The 21,297-nt window shown below is 36.4% G+C and overlaps 1 protein-coding gene across 1 annotated transcript in view; it reads right to left on the reverse strand.

Moving 5' to 3' along the window:
* Positions 1-206: 206 nt before the first annotated feature.
* GNAI3 (G protein subunit alpha i3) overlaps positions 207-21,297 on the reverse strand; it is a 35,769-nt gene continuing 14,678 nt past the window's right edge. Inside the window, 9 exon segments of the mRNA XM_032217620.1 lie at positions 207-1,353; positions 1,438-1,648; positions 2,126-2,279; positions 2,780-2,909; positions 5,383-5,511; positions 14,168-14,325; positions 15,769-15,864; positions 15,866-15,908; positions 17,522-17,564. Of these exon segments, the coding sequence (XP_032073511.1) occupies positions 1,458-1,648; positions 2,126-2,279; positions 2,780-2,909; positions 5,383-5,511; positions 14,168-14,325; positions 15,769-15,864; positions 15,866-15,908; positions 17,522-17,564 (944 nt within the window). The 3' untranslated portion in view covers positions 207-1,353; positions 1,438-1,457.

Raw genomic sequence — 21,297 nt, forward strand, 5'->3', positions numbered from 1 at the left:
GATCTGTTCAGTGAGGGAAGGTCTACCTGAGTATTTGGTGCAGTCCAATGAACGTTTGATAAAATATAACCCTACGTTATTTATATAAAAGTTTAGCAATAGCAATTAATTAATCAGACTAACTAACATTTTTATTTGCAAAAGTCAGAAATGCAAGTAAGAAACTAACAAAGATTTGTAGAAATGGCACCAATAAAGTTAGGAACTTTTAAAGTTTTTTAACTCACCATTTTAATATTGCCAATAACTACATCATCAGGTTGAAACTGTACATGAAAATTGGGAAGAGTCTTAGTGTAATGGTTAAGCATAGAAATGCCCTTACCCTGCTTAATTTTCATTACAAGAAAAACAATGGCAAACAGGAACTTGGCACCACATTTACATGCTGTTGGTACATTTCCAAAATCTCTTAAGGATAAAAGGCCCTGGTAAATGCAGAACAAATTCCACTGTCTACAAAACTCCCCACTGCTTTAAAACCAAACACATACACAACAATTAAGTGGTTGATACAATAGCCCTGTAGCAGCGTATACTCTCCTCTCCACATCTCCAGCTTGGAATTTTATAAATCACTTTGCTAACTGGTACTCACTTCAGAAATTTCTATATAAGAATCTGATTTTTACTTGCTATACCAGCTGCATATTCAGCAAATTGGTACTCAGCATTAACCAGGCTAAACCCTCCCAACCTATAAGCCACACATAATTTGTTAAACCTGCTACAGGAACTCTTATCTTTAAGGAAGGGGAAAGCCTTACAGTATATGTAGCAGAATGTTGACATAGTATATATTAGAAGAAAGCCACAGCTTTAACCATAAGAATTCTAAGGCCCTTTTAAAGTAGTTGCAATACTAGCAAGTTCTGACCATACCAAGTTTTAAAAACAAAAAGGTTCCTGCTAAGAGGAATACTTTCTGCATGATCTGGTCACATTATGTGCATAGTTAAGTGTTTTTTTTTGTTTGCGTTTAAAATGTAAGATTCATTGCGAAGAAAATAAAATTTAATCAATATATAGTTTGATGGAAAAACTTTAAAAATAGAGCAATGATGACTTATTAAAGAAAGCTACATATTGAAGTTCTGGGATGAAAACTTCATAACAGCTGTACATATTTCAAATTATGCAATCCAAGTGATGCCTGGATGATAAAAAAAATCACACTTAACAATAGTTCCATTTTTGGAATCTAACTTCAGCATCCATATCGGTAAAATATCCCTAATATAGAAGATTGTGCTAAAGAATGCAAAGGTTTTGCATGCTGTTTTCATTTTCCAGTCCTGTTCATGCTTGCAGCTGTCTCACAAGGCAGCAAAGAAACAGTCCACATCCCGAAATCTAAAGAAAGAAAATTCAAAAATTAGCACAAGTTCATATGAGAGCCTGGCACATATTTCTGCAACGCTACAATTCACAATTTACCTTTCTCTGTTTCTTTCCTTTTAGTAAAGTCCACATTCCTTCAGATTGTTTTTAATTATAACATCTGTAACAGCATCAAACACAAACTGCACATTCTTGGTGTCGGTGGCACAGGTGAAATGAGTATAAATTTCCTTGGTGTCTTTTCTTCGGTTCAGATCTTCAAACTGGCACTGAATGTATGCAGCGGCTTCTTCATACGTATTAGAACCTAGAAAAATGATACCGAACGTAAGAGCAGCTCTAATGAATTACATCAAAATCTTATCTAGTCCATCACTTTACTTCCCACAGTTTCCAACCACTTTATTCTCGAAAGTAAGATGCACAAGGACTAACTCTGCTGTTGTTATTTCCCAAAGCTGATACTCAGAGAAATGCATCATCATGATTAATATGGTAGTCTTTCACCACTTTCAATGACTTTCCAAAAGTTCCCTCCCCAAAAATAGCTTTTTTTCAGTGCTGTTGCAACCCTGAAACATTGTTAAATGAATGGTTGTAAGTCAAGAACTACCAGTCTTCTTACTTTTCTTTCTTTTTTCCTTCACATATCTTTTACTCTTTCTATTCTTTCATCTTTTAATTTATAATAATTTTTATTCATTTAATTACAATCTTTAATGAAATTACTATAATACACACACACCTGTTGTGACCTTCTGTTTTGCCGTAAGAAAAATCTCACCTGGATACTCCGGATAGCAAATTGTTAGTGGACTCCTCCGTATCTTTTCCTCAAACAAATCCTTCTTGTTCAGGAAAAGAATGATCGATGTATCAGTGAACCATTTGTTGTTACAAATGCTGTCGAAGAGTTTCATGCTCTCATGCATTCGATTCTGAATTTTAAAAAAACACTAATGAAAGACAGCACTGACACTTCATATAATTAACAACCCCAACCAAATTACTAGTGCAAAGTTTGTCAAAAAATAATCCCAACATTAAAAGTGCAAACATCCTGTCAAACGTGCTAAATTATCTGTGCATTTTTGTAAATGTTACAAAAAGCTTCTGAAATATCACTTTTTTTTTGCAGTTTTATGTCAGAAACCATTTTCTCCATCTCAAATCATATATGCAAATTTATTCACACTCAATTATGAAGAAGAGGCAATTTTACTCTCCATAATCTCCCAACTTCAAATACATTCACTGCACAAATTGTGAGAATGCAGACAAGAAAAGCTTGCCCCTAATCTCTATTTAAATATTATCCTTTGTAATGTTCAAGGAATAACAATAACAAAACATTTGATTAAATTATATTATGCCAAGTTTAAGGTGAATTTCTGTCGCAGTCCATATTATTTAGAATGTTAACTATACAGCAACATACCATTTCTTCATCCTCAGCAAGGACAAGGTCATAATCGCTGAGAGCTACGCAGAATATAATTGCTGTGACTCCTTCAAAGCAATGGATCCATTTCTTACGTTCTGAACGCTGACCACCAACGTCAAACATCCTGGCAGAAAAATAAGGACTTGAAGATTCATTTTAGCAAAACGAAAACTAAATCCATCTGTTTAGTTATCACACACATGCACAACAGGGGCTCTTTAATAAGCTGTAAATGACTTTGCCAGCCCTGCGATCTAAACGCTACAGTTCATTAAAACAGCCACTGCTGTAATATTAGTTTATCACAAAAATTATAAAAAGCTATTAATAGCTTATATTCAAATCTGTTTGTACACATTACTTTATGTAGCATTGGTTATTTTGATGCTATTTTTGCTTTGTTCATACTTTGCAGTAGACTATCCAGAGTTATATGCTTGGGGCAACTAGCAAAAAAAAAAAAAAAACCACCCAAGGCTGAGGTTAATCATCAAGTGCTAAATCATTATTTTTCATTAAGTGCTATAAAGGAGGGGGGCTATGATATAAAAATAGGATGCGGGAAATAACATAATGATATCATCCTAAAAAGCTCTGATACAAACCATACCCCTTTTAGCCCTCTTTGCTCTAGGCTCAAAACTTTTGTAACATTTTGAGGTCTTCTCATAAACAGGATATATTACACAAATAAAATAGTTCAGGCTTTTGTTCCAAGTGCTCAGGGAAGAACCAGCAAACAGCTGGAAGTGAAGAAACAATATTGACTGGCATTTCTTTACCATTTGACATTGCAGAGCTGGACACTGTGAAATATCTAGGCCTCCCATGAAAAAGCCTGAGATAGATTATGCCAAAAGAACTTGCCCCTCATTAAAAAGATAGGGGGAAAAACTAAGGGTAATGGAAGAAGAGCATTGGTGCTTTTTCAGTGGGACAGGCTGAAAAGATTATGCAGTACACAATTATGCTGCATTTATGTTGTTTCCAGTACATATATTACATAAACTCTGTCTTGTTCATCTTTGATGCAAGATTATTATTTCATTATACACAAGGGGTACAAGGGTATCAAAGGCTCAGCCAACAGTGATTTTTCCACAACTGATTTGACTTACGAGTCCTTGACTTACGATCACATCTGGCACCAGAATGTGATGCAGTTGTTAACTGAGTCAAGCCCCCTTTTACAACTATTTTTTTGCCACTTTTGTTAAATGAATCACCACGGTTAAGTGGGAGCATGCAGTTATTATGTGAACCCAGCTTCTTCCATTGACTTGGCTTGTCAGAAGCCCCCTGGGAAGGTCATCAATGGAAATCACGGGAACTGAGACATTGGAACCATTGTAAATATTGCCAGTTGCCAAGCAACAAAATTTTGATCACATAACCGTGGGGATGTTGCAATGGTCATGTGATAATAAATCATTTTTTCAGTGCTGCCATAATTCAAAGAGTCATTAAATAATGGTTATAAGTCAAAAACTTCCTATACAATTTCAAGCCCAAAACCTATCTTTCCCAATCGCAATTTATTCAGATTTACTTTTAGATTTTATTACAGCTTTAAAATTATAATCAGTAAGATAAGTGTGGTGAATGCTGGAGAACTCTTTGGCTTCAATAGAACCTAAAGCTGGCATGAAAAGATGACTGTGGAAAATTCAGTCAAAGAAATACTACCTAGGTCTAACTAAATAACACTGGGAAGAGTGTACCCTAAACAGGTGAGTGTGCTCTACAGTTTCATTATTTGATTCATAGACTATATAACACTTTGGAGCTCCATGAACTGTGAAAGCAAAGGTTTCTTATCCCACCATGAAACATGAAGGCATTGTGCACCACGAACAATCTGAATTTTTTTTTGTTCTCATTCATTCTGCATTTTGCTGTAATTTACAAATCAGATACAGTAGTAGCAGAGCCAAGATGTTTGAAAAGAGAACATCACAAGTCCTAGAGGGATCAATCAGGAGACGAGGTGGCAAACTACATGGAGGTAAATGGTTAATATGTCATCAGGTCATGACATAATTAGGTGTATCACAGTGGAAAATAACACAGCCCCATTCTACATCAAGCACTATTAATGATAAGCATTTAAACAATTATGCATGCTCCTTGCCAATGTTCTGTACTATTGACTGGTTAATGCTATGTCTATTGTTTTGCTGAGAAAGCCATGCATTGTTCAGAGAGCCATGTTAATTTCAACTCCCACTGCAACACCAGAAAATAAATGCATGGCAAATTATAAAGTCTCTATGTGGGGCTTTTATATTTTACACTTCCAATCAACAATATAAAACAGAAGCCAGTATACCATTAGTATACATGCTCCTGTAAAGCAAGGATTCAGTACCTGTGTTTGTGATCCCAACATAAAAGCAGCTGAAAAGAATGAAACAATGAAAATAAAAAAGTGGACTGTATCAAGAATCACTAGCAAAAGAATCGGAAAGATACTACATCATGTGAACCAAAGTCAAAAATTGTACCACAAGTGCAGAAGAGCCATACATTTTACACCAAGAAATTATGGTTTAAGAGTATACATAACATGGTAGCCTGCAACTCTTAATGCTGCTTACTTGAAGTACAAGTCCTTGAAGGTGAAATGTGTTTCTACAATGCCTGTTGTTTTCACTCTGGTTCGTAGAACATCTTGTTGGGTTGGAATGTAGCTCTGCTGCGATATTCTGTCCAAATCATTTAGGTAGCTAAAAAAGAATGGGAATGAGGAGGGGACAAAAAAAGGGAAGAAAATATTCAGGAACATCTTGCAAACTGATCCTCTAATTGAGTCTGAATTGAAGCTGGTGCTATACAGAATATTTCTTTAATTCTATGTTAAGCTACGGCTTAGTTCAAATGGTCTAGAATAATGGTCATATTTTAGGTTCTTATTGAGATCTGCTTTAGAATATAATTTATAAATCGGGAGGCCCATACTTCCAATTCCTCACCCAAAACCCCGCTGAAAATATCACCTAGTTTGATAATGAAATGCCTGGGAGCTAAACAGAAAGCTCGGCAAACCAAAACTGTCAAAACCTACAACCTAAGCTATGAATATTCTCAACAATTTCTAATCCATTACTTTCCAGAAGCCATGCTAGAGTTCTCTATTTTTAAAGAGATTAGGATCTAGTACTCCTTGCATTAATGTCGTTCCTAATTTTATTTTTATTTAGATCAGAGAAAATCAGTTAGCTGTAGCTGTAGCTGTAGCTGTTGTTAGATTCCAACTCTCATTACTCCAAGCAACATGGGCAATGGGAGTTGCAGTATAATAAGATTTCTAAGCCTGTCGGTTGCCTATTTGTAAATTAAATACAAAAAAAAAAACTTACTCGTGTACTCTTTAAAACAAGTACATTCATGGTGCCATGCAGTATATTTTTTTCTGTTATTTAACTGTCCCCATATTAACTTTCAAGAAACCATTCCAATGTTCAGTGGGAAAGTCTTTGTCATAACAGACATTAAGAATATTCTTTTCTATCTAAATGATCAGCAGCTTCCTGTATATTGTTGATATGCTTCCAGTTTACCCTTTTTATGTTTTTTTTCCTACTTTCTTTTCTGGCTGGTTGCTTTCCTATTTTTCTTATTTCCTCATATCTTAAACTCTTACATATGAGATGATGAATCTTATATTCAGCTATCCACAAATAGTTACAAGTTATGTAAGAAATGTAGTGCAGAAAGAATGGACAGTTAGTTTTATCTGGGTGAGTGGGCAAAGGGAAGAACAACATGTACAAACTGAAAATGCAATCCTACCAAACTCCTATTATAAACACTATACACAGCTGGAGTTACATACCACTGCCTGAGTTGATGAAAAAAACTTCAGAGAAATCAAGAGTTCAATGCCATGCAGTGTTGATGAACAAAATCCTTTCTTAAAACCTCACTAAGACACAATTTATCTAGTTATATTCCTAACCTTTAGGCTTGCCAAATACATATATGAATTTCTTAGAAAATGTAGAATAAAAACAGTATAAATATCAGATATATGAGAATCGGATGTTATTATAAGGACCATTTACAAAGACTCCAAAGTTTACAGATCATTCTAAAGATGCCTTAAAGAATGAACAGATCTCTGTCTGACCAAAGATCATAGATCTTCAATTGTTAAAATTCAATAAATTTGCTTAATGACCAAGTGATTCACTTGAGGATCACTGCAAAAAAAAATGTCATAAAACTGGGCCACTTGATGACCCACTAAGTGACTTGTATTAATAAAATCGAAGTCAATAATGTATGAGGAAAGTTATGCATCTTTTACTGATATAATTAGTTCCCTAACACCAGTGAAATTACTGGTTTCATTTATGATGGAAGTTGTACATTATAATTGGTACTGCAAACTTTGAGAATCTCTATATTAAACTTTTAATGTGCAATTCATAATGGAAATATTATTTAGCATTTTGACACCATGGCTTATAGATTAACTTTCTTCTTTTATTTTTTGTTTAAATCAGAATGGTCCATCTCGCCAGAAAGGCTTGGAAGAAAACCACAATTCTCTAGCAATCTGAGTATTCTAGAGCTGGGGAGAAAATATGACTTTACAGTGAAACTCATTCCCACCACTTCCTTTTGTCCATCCATTCTTTGATCACACTATGCTCAGTGAGCCAGAAAGCCAGAAAATGTCTATTTATGCCTTCCTTTATCTGTATATATACTGTGGTTGATGATCAATGCACAACCAAGAGTTCTTCCTTTATTCCATTTGAAAACAGATTGTGAAGAGGGAAAAGTTGTATGTATGTATGTATGTATGTATGTATGTATGTATGTATGCTGTATGTGTGTATGTATATATACATACATAATATATATACACACACAGCATGCATGTGTGTGTGTGTGTGTGTGTGTGTTTGTAGATTTTCACGGGTGTAGGTATGCTGGTCTTGGCCTATTCGGGTCTTTTCCCGTGTAAGTCGAAAACACCAGCTTGAGGATGGAAAGTGAGACCTTGCTGAAACACACACACACACACAGACACATATATATTTGTTTTCATAGATTGTCACGGGTATAGGTATGCAGGTCTTGACGTATTCGGGTCTTTTCCTGTGTAAAATTGACAGTATCTTAGCATCGTTTCAATGAGGTCACACTTTGGCATCGTTTCACTGAGGTCACACTTGTCATCTTGGCTTCGTGCTTGTGTGAGCAAAGCATGATTGGAGCTGCCATTTTTCCATAAACATACATGTGTGTGTGTGGAATGTTGGCTTTGTTGCTTTAAACGGATTGGTTGGCTGTGTTGTCACAGCTATTGAAATAGAGAAACACCCCCACAACATAAATAAACGTGATGATTCCTCCCGCCTACCAGTCATCTAGAAACTAGCCCTAGTCAATAAATGAATCCCAGCCACAAAAACCTACACAGGACCCAGAAAAACACAGGACACCATCACCAATCACTCTTACCAAACATCAATTCCATCAACCAATCAAGATGTGACAACATAGCCAACCAATCCGTTTAAAGCAACAAAGCCAACATTCCACACATGCCCATCTATATTTATAGAAAAACGGCAGCTCCTATCATGCTTTGCTCACACAAGCACAAAGCCAAAGGCACCAACCTGAAGATAATGAGTGTGACCTCATTGAAACGTCGCCAAGATAATGTCAATCTTACACGGGAAAAGACCCAAATACGCCAAGACCTGCATACCTATCCCCTTGAAAATCTACAAAAACAAATATCCTACCTCTATGGGAGGGAAACCTTCCTGCTGACCAGGACCTATGAAAAACTCGAAGTCCGAAGAGCCACCATCTTATGTGACCTCACATTCCTGCATAACTGCCGAGGCAAAAATGTGATCCCCACATGCTTCCAATTAAAATTCCATTCAAAAACCTCAGCCACCGAAAGGATCCTGAAAAGAACTGAATTAGCCGTAATCAGAAATGGACTCCACAGGAAAAGATTCCTACTAGACCAAACCAACAGGGACCTATTCACTCTTCATCTCAAACTCAGCAACAAAATCCACCCAGCACTCTGGGACAAATCCAAACAACTAGTCCTCTGAGAGCCAAAAAAGAAACCTCCCACAAGACAGATACACAAACCAACAAACTCCACAGACTAGAAAAACGCCAGAAGCCCAACCCCCCCTCCACAGCAACTCATGAAACAAACATTACATAACATATCAGACAGGACCCTCACCATAGCAGAAACCAATGTCCTTTCCAAAGGATTCAACTTTGCAGTCGCCCCCATACGCACTGAAAACATCATATGCAGAGTTGAAGCTACCCTAACCAATATCACCCAGATGAAGCCAATAAAATCAGACTTAAGTCACCAACACTCCTGCTCCAGCAATCCACCCAGAAGCAACTTACATAAAGAAGAACAAAAAGTACTCACCAACTTGATGAAAAACAACAATGTAATCATTCTCCCAGCAGACAAAGGTAACACCACTGTGGTGATGAACACATCTGACTACCAAGCCAAACTATCCAACCTACCCAAGACCCTGCTTACAAACCTCTAAACACAGACCCCACCACCTACCTGGAAAAAACCACCAAATCCAAAATAAAAGCTTCTCCCATTAGTGAAGAGATCCAGCAAAGAATCATCCCCAGAGAAAAATCATCCAGATGCCCCAAGCTCTATGGCCTCCCCAAGATACACAAATAAGGAACACCACTCAGACCCATAGTCAGTTCCATAGGCTCACCTCTACAGAATCTTGCCAATTTCTTGCCAACCCTACGCAGAATCCATCACCTCACATGTACAAAACTCAATCCACTTCATAGAAACAATAAAGAAATAAACCTACAACCAGTGACCTACTCGTGAGCTTTGATGTCATATCCTTCTTCATCCAAGTGCCTATTAAAGAAGCCTTGACAGATATCCAAAACAAATACAACCCCCCCACCCAGCACATCCTAGATCTGACCAACCACTGGCTAACCAACACCTACTTCATCCATAATGGACAAAGAGTACAAACAGATAGAAGGAGCACCTATGGGATCACCCCTCTCACCCTCATCGCAAACCTATACATGGAACACTTTGAAACCAATGCCCTAGATAAATCTGAACACAAACCCAAACTCTGGCTTAGATATGTGGATGACACTTTTGTAATTTGGCCACAGGGGAAAGAAAAACTGGACAACTTCCTCACACATCTCAATAGCCTACACCCCAAAATACAATTTACTATGGAAATAGAAGCTAACAACCACTTCCCTTTCTGGACGTCCTAATCTACAAAAAACCCAATGGCTCCCTAGGACACACCATCTACCAGAAAAAAACACACACCAATTGCTACTTAAACATACAATCCCATCACCACCCCGCATAGATCAACTCCGTAGCCAAGACCCTGATCTCCAGAACCAAATGCCTAGCTGACAAAGACCACCTGAAAACTGAATTACACACCCTTACAAACATATTAATTTCCAATGGATTAAAAAAAATACAATTACCAACCTAATCCAAAGGGAGACACCCCCCTAAGAACCAAGACACAGAACAGGACAACGGCATCGCCCTCCTCCCTTACATCAAAGGCACCACAGATAAAATCAGCAAAATTCTCCACAAACACAATATCAAGACAGCCTTCGGCACTGACCAAAAAATAGCCAACATCTTAAGAAACCCCAAAGACAAGATCCAGCTAGAAAACCAAGGAGTCTATGAAATACCATGCAAAATCTGCCCAGCCACATACATTGGATAAACTAATAGGAGAATAAATGTACACATCGCAGGAACACAAGAACACAGTCAGAAAAGAAAGAAAAAACTTCCTGCCTTTTCCAGTACCTTAAAGCAACAGGACATGAAATTGATTTTGAAGGAGCCAAATTATTCTCCCAAAACTGAACACTTCAACAAGAGAATAATTATGGGGAGGAGGAGCCAACGTCACGATAATATGGACATGCGGGCTCGATGCTGAGACCGCAGCCATACTTTTGCCGCTGGTGGTCCAATCGGACCTAAACCGTCCCCGCAGAGATGGTGAACAGGAAGAATACGTCTTGCTGACCTCAGGGACATCGCAAAGTCCTTGATTGATGCAAGAGAAGTCTTCAAGCCGGCGACAAAAAGTCCCAGCCAAGGCTGACGAAGTCGGGGCGGCTCCAAAACTGAAGGATACGGAAGAGAAAGTGTTTCCAGCTGGTGAGAAACTTTTACTGTTTTAAAAAGAGACTGCCTATAAAAAACTTAACATTAATTCAAATTGGAGAACAGTAGAATTAAGCGACGGAATTAAATTTGGAATAGTTTTGGACAGTGATTATCTTACTTTTTAAATGCTATCTTCATGGATGGAATTTATGCAAGCCTTTTGAAACTGATGGATTAAGCTTTCTTCTATTTTTTCTTTTATTGTTCTCTGCAACCTATGGAGTAAAGTTCTCCTCTTTCATTGCTGTGGGTGTTTTTTCTAATTCAGTTAAAGATTGGACTCTTTTTCTAACTTGAAATACAAAAAAGATACAAAAGAAATAAGAGTTGTAATGGTAACACTGCTGCTCGGAGGCTGGAGGGTTTGTTTATTGGAGTTTGTGTATTGGAAATGGAACATTTTTTTTTCTTTGCTGATTGTTTTGGCTTGGTTATAGAGAGAGATAAGAAGGGAAGCACACAGATGTCCCTTTGAAATATATCTCTAACCAGAGAAAAGTGGAAAACAAACGTTTTTGTGAATATATGTTTTAATTTTTTTACTTTCCAAGCTAGAGCAGCTGTGTTTGTTAGCTGAAAGAATGGCACAATTTCAAATGCAAACAGAAATCTTGAGCTTGCAAAAGATATTTTCAGAAATACAGAAACTATCAAATACATATGAAAGGATAGACAAGAAGTTGGAAGACTTAGAGCACATAACAACAAATATGATGAAGAAGTTGAAGATGTTTATCAAATGAAAAACTTGAAAAAATCGAAGTGGAAAATGAATATAAAGAAATTAAATTTGCTGATATTTATGGTGTTTTGCCGGTCTCTGAAAATGGAAAGAGTGGAATACTGAAAGAGGAATTAAAGGAAGGGGAAATTTATCCCAGAGGGCAGATACAGAAGAAGAAGAAGAAAAGAATCTATGGATTTAAAGAGAGAAATCTCATTAGCAATAGCATGGATAACACTACTGACAATCAAAATAAGCTGATTAAGGAAACAGAAGAAGGGCATCAAGATTACATGAGAGATCTTATAAGCAAGGAATTGCTAAGAGGAGTCCATACAAAGTGATCAAGGAGATGATTAGAGGACTGGCACCACAAATGGCAGAAGATATGAGACTGTTTTGCTATTGGAAAGATACAGGTTGATAGATGGAAGAATAATTTAAAACTAGTTAAACTTAGTGACATTATTGACAATAGATATAGTATAAATAAATAATCGATAATGTTACTAATGTATACAATGTGTAGTGTTATGATGAATAATTGGATATGAATATGGAATGGTACCCATGTAAGGAAGATTAGAAATCCCTTTGGATTATACATAAAGGTTAATTTTTTAAAAAGGGAACCAACTTAGATACAGCTAAAGTTTCGATTATAGGGGGAAAATGTTATGATACAGGATATAGTCAAATAAAGGAGGGATAAGAATAACAACGTATGTATATGTGTGTAAATATATATATACGAAAAAGTATTCTACATATTAAATCTTCCTTAGCCAATTCCATGATAATAATATTAAAAAGTTTTTAGAAAATCAATACTAGCAAAATAGCAAAAACAATGCACTACTACTGAAAGCATTTGGAAATTTCTAAATTCAATTTAAGGATATATATTCAGGCATATAAATATCTGCAGGCATATTCCTAATTCTATTATTGTCAGAATAAAATAAAGGAGGGATATGATTGAAGAAAGGCTGGGACAAATAGCAGGTTAAGTATACATAGGTTCAAGTATAATCTATTGTGATTCACCCAGTGATATGAATATATTCTTAACAGAAATAATTTTGTCACAGTTAGGTTGCAGTTTCAGAAGCAAGAAAGATCAAAATGTAATAGCATGATGCGTAATTTGGACTATATCTGAAACAACCTAAGTTTCTGAAATCTAACCCCAACTGCCATTAGATCATTCTGGCTTACTTGTATGATTCTAGATTTCAGAAAAAAAATAACTTACAGCACTGCACTTTAATAATGAAATGTTTAACCTAAACCCTTTAATGTGCGTTATATCCCCACCTGTTTCTTTAGTCTTTAAATCATTAAGGAAATGTTAAACTAACTTAGTATAACTGTCTCACCATTGAGGCATATTCTTAATTATAAATGTGATATTATCTAATTCCATACAGAGAGGATAGAGTATGCTTACTTCCACTAAAAAACAATAATCTTTTGTTAAATAATACTAGAATAGTTACATCATTCACATTTAATACTCTGGCTTCTATTAGAAAGAATACACTGATTTGGCATTAAAAGGAATAGCATATTTTCCTACTTAAAGACTAAATAACAGACAAGAAAGATAACAATTTAACCAAAGTTCAAGCCTCACAAGGTCTGAAACAAATTGCTGGTATAAAATGCAAGAACTACTCCAAGTCCTAAGAACTGCTTAGCTGTCAGCTATGTTAGTTTAGTTCATTTTTTAAACATAGCTCCTTATCCTTATTCTATTTTTTAGGATTTTAAACTGTTGCTTAGAAATGCTTCTCCACTGACAAAATAATTAAAATTGTCTCCCAGTATCTTAGCAATACAATTATTATGGCGTAAACAAACACTTATCCTATGTAAACAAGATACCTTACTGTGGATTTCCCCCATTTCAGTCAAGATAATAGGATGATGGAGAATAAGGAAGATGACAAGTTTAGCAAGAGGAAGAGGGAAGAATCAGTATCACTTTGTTCTGTTGCGCACTTCAGTTCCAATAGGAAGATCCCAAAATTGCAATTAAAGAGCAGTTGTCCTAATGTCCTTTAGAGCAGATGATAAGAGTGAATCTTTTTAGACTTGACAGTGCAGCCCTTTCATGTGACCCACAGAACTTGCTTTGATCAACTAAACACAATCCAGGGAATCTTCACAGCCAAGCCTCCATCAACTGTCCATTTATTAAACAATTTTCCTCAAATTAATTTTTATATCCTCACATAGAGAGATTTCACATAGCCTGTTGAGAAATACCACAACAATTCTTTAGAGGTATTCCTTCATGTCATGGTAATTCTGCAAAATAAATAGTGGTTTTCAGATTATAAAAAGTATTTATAAGATATGAAGAACATGAGGCGATCAATTTATCTACTTAAAATCTATTAGAAGGTTTTCTTACTAGGATGCAGAATCATTAAGCTGGTATTCTCTTGATCTGCTGAAACATGCGTGAACTCCAGGGTCTCTCCATAGGCGTTTTATCACTCCTGCTAACTCAGGAGTCATAACTCCTTCCTCTGCACTTCCAGCTAGTACAAACAACTGACGGGCATCATCCTGCAAAAGAAAACAGCTTAAATACTGATATTCAATGGCATAATACGCTGCTGAACTACCAGCATCAGAAGTACTTTTCAGGCAAAATGTAAAATTATTGGAAACATTATCTACTATCTACCAAAATGGTTTTTATCTCTTCTCTGTAACACTTCCCATCGGAATAACCAAGTAATACTGGAGAATTCACTATTCAAGACATAAATTTTATATAATAGGATTAGAACCACCAAGAAAATGGCAATTGTAATGAACTATAGTTTCAGCAAACTCTTGGCAAGCAAGGTCATTCAAGTTACTATTACAAAATTGTTACAACCTATCATTGTCTTAATACTTCAAAAAAAAATTCCTCTTTACAAAAAGTGATTTTCAAAGGTCCAGGCCCGGACTGGGTGAGGATCACCCAAACACACAGGAAACCAAGCAGCTCAGTAACCCAGACTTTTATCCTCAACAGCAGGCCGGAGCCTCAGTACAAAATGAGTATAAACACACAGTTCTGTGCAAAGTCACTGGGAGCTCTTGCCTCCAGCACACTTTATAGTCCAGGGCCACACCCTCCAGCCGGCTGGCCATGACATGCCGCTGGCCACCCATATCCAGCCACCTGTGCCAAGCATTAGGCCGCAGCGATGTGGCCCGGTCAGCAGTGTGCTTCAGGGCACCTGTGAATACCGACTGGAAGTGCATGCATAGGGTGATCAGCTGGCGAGCGGCTATGTGGCACTGCCATGGAAGTCCCGTCGCCACAGTCACCCTTCTCTCCATGCCAAGCACCCCCATTGCCTGCTGCCTAGTGTAGAATCGCCAGGAGCGGCCGAGTAGCTGGTCGGCGGCGCCCTGACATGTCCCGCCGCCATCGCAGCCTCTCCGTGTGCTGCGATCGCTGTCTCCGATGTGTGCTGCTCTGTGCCCTTCCCACCACCACATATGCGAACCCCGGATCAGGGCTCGGCCAGAGATTCAATATCTCTGGAATGTATTTTCTTGCCAATGTGCAGAAAGGCAAATTGCCAGAAATTATATAACCGACAAACACTAAGAAGCACTGTATATGGACTACCCAGTTAAAACAATTAAAAACAATATTAACAGTAGTTTTAGAAACCCAGCAGAATACATTAAAAAGTTAATGTAAAAGTGCAAATAAATTGAAGTTTTTTCTAACACCTATAAGAGAGTATCAAGTTTCCAAGCGTACATTTGTTACTGGGGACAATGATGAAAAGGTCTTATTTCCTTTCACACTTGTCAACAATTTCTTGGTGCATGATCATGTCCTACAATATCCTCATTTTTCCCAAGAAAATTATAATAACTGCAACAAAATTTTCAAAACAGATTATCCTCAATTTTGTGTGTTATATCAGATGTCTGCCAAAACTGTCTTGTATTTTTTTGCGCTCTAATATTTATACAAAAACAATTATCTATACTCACAGCTCTGGCAACTTCTCCAAAGTCAATCTTAGTCTTCCCATTGCTCTATTATGCAATGATGGATTGAATTGTATTGCTGTAGACAACTACTTTATTACTGCTTGCATTCTTCCTCTGAGTAGCCATCCTCATGAATGATTCTGGAGAAAGACAGGGAAGTAAGCTGGAATACAGATAGTCCCTGACTTATGGACTGTCACTTAATAACCGTTCAAAGTTGTGATGTACTCAAAAAATCTACTTATGACAATCCTCAAAGTAATGACTATCTATGGTCATTTGATTTGCATTGTGGTGCTTGGCATTTGGATAAATTAGATTCAGACTTATGATCCTGTATATTCATTCATCTTCATTCATTTCATTATTCTATCTATCTATCTATCTATCTATCTATCTATATATCTATCTACTATCAATGTATCTTATATACCACTCACCTCGTGATTTGAGGTGGCACTGAATGGCTTACAACATATGAAGCATAGTAAATGAGAACAATTATAACATAAAAAACTAGATGAAGCAATTATTCACTTACCATCACTTGATTTGCTTAATTACTATGGTGACTTGCGGCAACCATCATAAAATCAAGCACTGAATTGAGTCCAATCATGAAATGACTCAATTTATGACCACAATGGCTTACAACTAAAACTCCAGACTCAATTGTGATACTAAGCTGAAGACTACCTCTAGGAAACTTCCATTTAGCCATGAATCCCAAAGTGATTATGACAGTCATTTTTGAAGATCTTAATCTATATCTCATGGGATAGCCATATGGCATGTGTTTGACCATGCAGTTTCAACCATCTTTACTAGCCTGGGAATGACAACAAGAATACCAGGTTGTTATATACGGATATATAAGAGGAAATAATCCTCTTAATCTCTCGTAGGAGAGAATCAAGAGGATTATTTGGAGAATGGTCAAATAAAATAATGATTACATTTAAACCTTTGTATAACATGGCAGAGAGTATGAGGGACTGTCTATCTCCCATAGTATCTGCCCAGCCAACTTGATCAAGTAGGAGCACTTCAGGTTCTTTTGATTATACAATACCATTTATCAGAACCCCTGAAATGTGTCTTCTCTAAAGCATCTGACCTTTGGAATGAGTCCCCTCACTGTATCCCCCCATCCCCAATTATTCCACCCTAGTGTTTTGAAAGGTCTTGAAGACCTGGCTTTTCACACAAGCCTTTAGTGAGGATAAGCCCATTTGGGTTGTATGGATCTGTTTCTTTTTTATTTCTGTCCAGCTTTTATATTTGCAATCTTCTCTCCTTTATTATTGTCTATTCTTATGTTTTCCTTCCTTCCGCTTGTGAACAGCACAAAGTCATTGGGAGTCAGATATACAAATCTTACAAATAAATGAATATATTAGTTTGATTTCAGTTATGGTAGGTTTTTACTGTCTTTTTTTCTGATTCACTCATATGATCTCTGAAAAGTTAAGGCTTGAGCCAACCAGAATTATTTGGTACATGCTATGTACAGTAATAGTGAAGCCGCATCTGAAAAATAAAAAGGGAAAGGGGCTTGCACAAACTGAAATACCTTTTGTTTACATAATAACACCCATAATAATCTCCATTGAGATCCCAATAGGCATGTTTTATACTGTATCCATGATAGTTCAGGTACTGTATAATGGAAAAGGGGGCTCTTTCATATGTAGGCACTATACTTCAATTCAAATGAATTGTTTCAATATCATATATTGCATATTTTACTTACTTCATCTGCTTCACTATGGTACTTTTACCAGATTCTCCAGCACCTGAAAGGACAAAGAAAAACTGGGATCATTTTGATGTACTGTCTGAGCAAAAATGATTTTTATCCTACTAGTCGAGGATCCAGAAACATCAAAGCACTATACATAATTTAAGCAACTACACCTCTTAAGAAACAATCATAAGTAATCTACTGAGAGTTTAAACTGAAGAATTCTACTTATTCTCCCACTAGACAGCTATTAGACTTATGTGAATGAGTCCTGACTGGCTACAGACAGGAAAATCTGAGAGGATATAATTTCAGGCAAAATCTATCTTTATTCGTATTTGTAGAATGCAAAAAAAGAAAAGAAAAAAAGATGACAAAACTGGCCTCCATAGCTATACAAGACAATGCCAGAACTCACAATGCCACTAAGTTCCCCAATTATCACTGCTAATAGATGGAAGTGAAATTGCATCACCTAATATTATCTGTACCAATGCAGAAGCAGAATAATACAGTAAAAATTTGCAAAGCACTTTATAAGCATCTGATAAAATTCATCATTAAAGTGGGTCTCCACTTTGATTTGTGAATCTGGAATGATGTGATCAAATCTTCACGGAATGAAGCCTCGTTTAAGCTATGCACAACCCTAATAACTACTTAATTCATCACACACACAAAATGTTAGCATTCTCTACTGGAGTAATCATGTTTTAAATCAAGTTGAAATTTAGAAAACTCCCAAAAAGTTTGCATATCTCACTGCTGAAGAGAGAGAATTGAGATCCAAATCCCTAAATAACTTTGTCAGATCTAACAAGTATTTCTTGCATGAACAAAAGTTCTTTATGTGTCTGATCAGCTGTGGATTTTCAGACTCTCAAACTGTATAACTGACACACGTACGAAACACAAATAATGGGGATAATTTTCTACTGATCTGAATCAACAGAAAGAAAAAATCACTTTCTAGTCCGCAACAGATGAACTGAAAATACTTCTGTCGTTGATTCCTTTCTCTACCTTCCCTTAAATTTACTGTGAATATCATATACTTATATAACCTATATACTTGAATTGTAGCACACATATTTTTTACATTGTGTATTTATGGGTGGGTATGTTTCAAGTACCAGGGTATATACACACACAACAATATACATCTTTGTAACTAGAATTTTTTTAGCAAGGGATATCCACAGAATAAATTCACCTGGGATAAAATTAATCACAAAGATCTATTTAACTTTCTAACTGGAGTCCATATATCTATATAAATTTCAAATACTAGAAATTTATTCAACCCTTTTATCCAGTTGTTTGAATCTTCTCTGATATCTATCTTGATAATTAGTATGCCCTCTAGGCCCCCCACACCAGCACTCCTTACTTGGGACTCCCACCTCTTCCACATCAAGTTCTTCCAAGAGTTTTAGGATTATGAATCAGGATTGTCTGAGATGCTATTACTAACCAATGCAATCAAGTGACATTGTTCTACGACCAGATCACTTAGTGATGGCAATCCCAGTTCAACTGCCATCATATCTGAGGACTACCTGTAGCTAAATTAATTATTTACTGATATTTTAAGTAGAAATCTTATTCCTTGGAATGATAATTAGTTTTAATACAGGTGGTCCTCAACTTACAGTAAGTAAGCCCAAAATTTCTATTAATTGGGGCATTTGTTAAATGAATTTTGCCCAGTTTTCTTGCCACAGATGTTAAGTGAACCACTGCAGTTGATAAGTTAGTGATCTTGTTGATAAGTGAATCTGGCTTTCCCATTGACTTTGCTTGTCAAAAGGTTGCAAAAGGTGATCACATGATCTTAGAAAACAACAATGGCCGTAAGTATGAACCAGTTGACAAGCATCTGAATTGTGACCATGTGATCATGGGGATGCTACAAAGGTTATAACTGCGAAAAATGGTCATAAGTTAATTTTTTCAGTGCTATTGTAACTTTGAATGGTCACTAAGTGAACTCTTATAAGTCGATGACTACCTGTAATCTTATTTCTTTTTATCTAGTTTTTCCTAATGTAAACTTCAAATAATGTTGACGCAACATAATATTTAATGGTGTATCTAATTATTGTAAGACAACAAAGTGTGTGTGTCGTGTGTAATTATACAATTTAGTATAGTGAATTATCAATGCACAGCTTTGCAAAGTAGGCTTCCTTCAAAATCCTCACAGGACAATCCTATACATGTTATTCAGAAATACCCTTCAATTCCCAAGTAAGAGGATGAACAGAGTGTCATGCAGCGTACAAGTGTAAAAAGTTATTATTATTGCACAGGATTGCATTTATTACAGTTATGTACTAGAAACGGAATGAAGCAGAAAGTGTAGAGTAGCTTAGCTTTCTAGCTCCTGTCTTATCTTATTATGCAATTCTTCCACTGCAGCAGACTTCGTAACACCCTACTGTTTGAGCAAAGGGAGAGATCATGATAGTGTACATGTACCCACCCACCCAAATCTGTATATACTGATATAAATTGTACATCTTTAACTGTAAGTTTAAATGTAAACTTTAAACTCAATATACTGATGTAAAGAAGGAATTACATGCAATATAAAACGCATGAAGATAATAATTTTGAAAGTATACGGTATTGAATGCATCTATGCAGTATTTTAGAACCAAATATTGCTACTTGTTTACATACGTTAGAATCTCCTGGGAGTAATAATCTATCAATTACATTTTCCCAGAAGAAAAAAAGGTTATCTCTAAGTATGTTACACAAACCAAGTACAAAGCCAGTCCTGGACTAGGATTGGTTATGGTTTGGGATCAATTCTAAGCTGTGACTTTTCTGAACCACTTCTAAGCAGGAATATATAAGGCTTAAAATAATAAGTAGCATACTTAAATCAAACAAACAGAAAATATTTACCAGGAATTGTGTTATCAAACAGTTAAGAACAATAAAAAAAATAGCCTGAACATTAAGCTATCAATATAACAATTAAATTTGCTATGGCTACCATAAGCCAAATACAAATGCCTCAAATGTGAGGTCTTCAATTAATTATAAGAATCATAAAACTTTTTTCTGAAAAGCTGTACCTGTGCTGGGAGTAGTACATCAAGACATGATGAAGAAATTAAAATAAAAACTAATTTTAATTTAGTTAAAATTATCATCAGTGAAATACACTATTGGAAAGTAATCATGTTTAACGTCATGTTAAATATTATTCTGGTTCATCACACAGTCAGGTAGCTATTCAGATTGGACTTGGCCTTTTTGTCCACCTATCAAGTCCTTCCCAATGACATGGGATAGGCAGATATTGGGGGTTTAGAGGTATCATTGCAGGATGCAAGCTGTTCCAAGTAATTGCCTTTTGCAGTAACTGATGGTGAAATTGTCAATGCCGATGATGTCCGAGTGGTATTCTAGTTGTTTTGGGATGGCTCCCAAGGTGCCTGTGACTATTGGGATTACCTTTTCTTTCTTTTGTTAGTCATTCTATTTCTATTTGTGGATCTTTATTTTGTTATCTTCTCCAGTTTCTGCCTTCTATTCTGCTGTCTCCAGGTCCATCATCCAGAGTCTTTATAACTGACTATTGTTAAGTCTGGTTTGTTATGCAGCAGATGCCTGTCTGTTTGAATTCTAAAAGCCCAGACCACTTTAGCTTCTTCAGTTTCTATTAAACAGACAGAGCAAAGGAGCCACCTGCTGACCAGCTCACCTTTACATGTAGAAGGGAAACATTCTGAAGGGCTGCAGGAACAGAGCTCAGGTCTTCAGGATCT

This window comes from Thamnophis elegans, chromosome 5 (genome assembly GCF_009769535.1).
Source record: "Thamnophis elegans isolate rThaEle1 chromosome 5, rThaEle1.pri, whole genome shotgun sequence".
NCBI classification, from domain to species: domain Eukaryota; kingdom Metazoa; phylum Chordata; class Lepidosauria; order Squamata; family Colubridae; genus Thamnophis; species Thamnophis elegans.